This window comes from Haliotis rubra, unplaced genomic scaffold (assembly GCF_003918875.1).
Source record: "Haliotis rubra isolate DU_JTF1 unplaced genomic scaffold, ASM391887v1 Scf1019, whole genome shotgun sequence".
Lineage (NCBI taxonomy): Eukaryota > Metazoa > Mollusca > Gastropoda > Lepetellida > Haliotidae > Haliotis > Haliotis rubra.
The window spans coordinates 267,087-270,005 of NW_025764914.1; the positions used below are offsets into that span (position 1 = coordinate 267,087).

The window sequence follows — 2,919 nt, forward strand, 5'->3', positions numbered from 1 at the left end:
TTGTTGTGTCTGTGGCTGTGATGTAATACCGTGGCGTACCCTCACCTTGTTGTAATGTCTATTGCTCTGCCGTGTTGTTGTGTCTGTTGCTGTGATGTAATACCGTGTCGTACCCTCACTTTGTTGTAATGTCTATTGCTCTGCCATGTTGTTGTGTCTGTGGCTGTGATGTAATAACGTGTCGTACCCTCACTGTGGTGTAATGTATATTACTTTGCCGTATTGTTATGACTGTCGCTGTGCTGTCGTAGTGGTGTAGTGTCCTCCTTCGGCATCCGGTCACGTGAGATCACGTGAGATTGCGCGTGAGGAATCGGTTCAGTGCGAGTTTGGCATCGGTTCGGCCATGTTGTGATTACGCTATCGTGCTTTTCACTCTGGATTTTCCATGGAATTTATTGTGTTGAGAGAAATTCGTACTGGGATTCGTCAATTGTGAGTTTTTCTTGTGACTTTACCTCTTGAACTTGTCGGTAGTTTGCTCAATAACGGGTGTTGACTGTTTTTTCATGATGGCTAGTGAGAGACCAAAGGTCGCCATCTTGGCTTAATTGCACAAAGAACTTTTGGGTCAGTCTATGTCATCCCGAAGGCGGGAGGCAGGACAGGATGTTATGACCCACCATCACGGAGACTCAACAGTTTCAAGGGAAACTGCTCCACCTACTGAAATACCGTATGTATCAGAGTCGGAGAATTCTCCGCTAGCAGACAGAGATGAAACTGCAAGTGTTAATGTGACTGAGGGGGTGTCGGACATTGGTGAGAGGGACACGGCGCAGCCCGGTCCAAGTGATGTGAACTTGTCTCATGAACAGAGACTGATGCAGATGTTTTCTGATATGCACAAAAAGGAAATGAATAAGGTACTTTCGGTAGTGGAAGACCTGAAAAACCAAATGTATGGGTATGAAGAGGCAGAAGAATCGCCGAGCGCCCATGATTCTATTTTTAGCTCGCTGGACACAGATCAGCATGAGAGCAATGTACCCAGGTCACAGTGCGATCCTCCACCTGCTAAGCGGCTAGCATTAGGCGATGTCGCAGTTACCTCCCTTCCACCTTCCAATATGGCAGCGGCCACAGTTGATGGAAATTCCCTGCTATCGAAGCTGGCTTCTTCGTATAAGCCTGTTGATTGTATCGGGGAGCCGGTTCAAAAGGAGATGGCGGATCTCGTGAATGACATGATGTGCACAAAATTGGAAGAAAAACAAAAACTGGCTATTTTCGATAAACATTTACGCCCGGAAAACTGTGACAAACTAATGGCCCCTAGAGTCAATTCTGAAATATGGCGCATCATGGAGCCAGAGACACGGAACAAGGACATTTCCCTCCAAAAATCTCAAAACCTTTTGTGCAAGGGGATTATTCCTATTGTGAAAGTAGTGGACTCACTCACTAAAGAAGCAGCCTCAAATTTAGATATGGAGAAGATTGTGTCTCAATTGATGGATGGACTAGCCCTCTTCTCACTTGCCAATTATGACATCAGTTTAAGACGGAGAGACTCTATCAGAGGTGAATTGCGACCTGAATACAAGGCCTTATGCACTAGTCAGACACCAGTAACAGGCTTGCTCTTCGGCGACAACCTCTCAGAGAAAATCAAAGAACTCTCAGATACCAGTAGGATGGGCCTCAAGATGACTTCTCACTTTAGGAAGGATTTTCGCCCCAGTGCAAACTTTCCTCAGTCTCAACGAGGCAGGCCATCCTTTAGATTTCCTCGCAGGGGAGGTCGTTTTTTAGGCCGGCAGTCCCAAAGTTTTTCTGGCCGGCGTCCCCAAAGGCAGTACCATCTACCACGTCATCAACCTCAGGGGCAGAACCAAAGGAAAGAGAGGAGGGGAACTTATTAGCAGTAGATCCGGTACGTGAGTGCACTAGCCTGTGTGATTTGACCAGAAAGAGTGAGATTTCTTCTGATATTGATATACTCAATGTTGCTGGACGATTATCTCAGTTTATTCATGAATGGAGGAAACTCACTTCTGACAAACACATTTTACAAACTGTCTTAGGATATAAGATAGATTTTGTTGAGCATCCTACTCAGTGTCAGGTGCGTGAAACTAAGTTAAACATGAAAGAAAGTACGGTTTTGGATAGTTAGATACAACTCATGTTAGACAAGGGGTATTAGAAATTGCTCCTGCAGACTCCAGGGGTTACATAAGTACAGTGTTTCTTGTCCCCAAACCCAATGGTGCATACCGAGTCATCCTAAATCTCAAGGGCTTAAACAGTGCTATTGAAAAATGTCATTTCAAGATGGAGCATCTAAAATCAGCCATGCGTCTTGTCACACCTCAGTGTTTTATGGCATCCATTGATCTAAAGGAGGCTTACTATGCCATCAATATTGCTTCGGAAGACAGAGTTTTCCTAAGATTCATATGGAGAGGTGTCACTTTCCAGTATACTTGTATGCCTTTTGGTTTATCCCCAGCTCCACGTGTGTTCACTAAGCTCCTGAAACCAGTTTACAGTTCTTTAAGAGAGCAGGGCTACCTGTCTGTTGCTTACATAGATGACTCTTTCCTTCAAGGTGAAACTCATCAGCTTTGCAAGAACAATGTTTTACATACAAAAGATAAACTTGAGGGACTTGGTTTCATTATCAACACTGAAAAGTCTGTTTTGGAGCCTTCTCAGTCACTGGTCTTTTTAGGATTTGTGTTAAATTCTGTGACAATGACAATTTCCCTCATTGAAAGTAAAGTGAACAAGTTTCAAGCAAAATACCAAGAAGTTTGTAAGAGAAAGGTTGTGACAATTCAACAAGTGGCAGAGTTGATTGGTAACATGATCGCTTATGCTATTGCAGTGCCTTATGGGGTCTTGTTCACTAAGATACTTGAGATGGAGAAGACTGAAGCCTAGAAACATTATCGTGGTTGTTTCAACGCTTTC

General features: G+C 44.1%; 1 protein-coding gene across 1 annotated transcript; it reads left to right on the forward strand.

Annotated features, from left to right (window-relative positions):
* Nucleotides 1-578: 578 nt before the first annotated feature.
* LOC124269878 lies at nucleotides 579-2,268 on the forward strand. Its single transcript, XM_046704930.1, has one exon. The coding sequence runs from the start codon at nucleotides 579-581 to the stop codon at nucleotides 1,863-1,865; it is 1,287 nt and encodes a 428-aa protein (XP_046560886.1). The 3' UTR covers nucleotides 1,866-2,268.
* The last annotated feature ends 651 nt before the right edge of the window (nucleotides 2,269-2,919 follow it).

Excerpts from the sequence above, each read along its gene's own strand:
- LOC124269878 (XM_046704930.1), top strand. The coding sequence starts at position 579 with ATGTCATCCCGAAGGCGGGAGGCAGGACAGGATGTTATGACCCACCAT.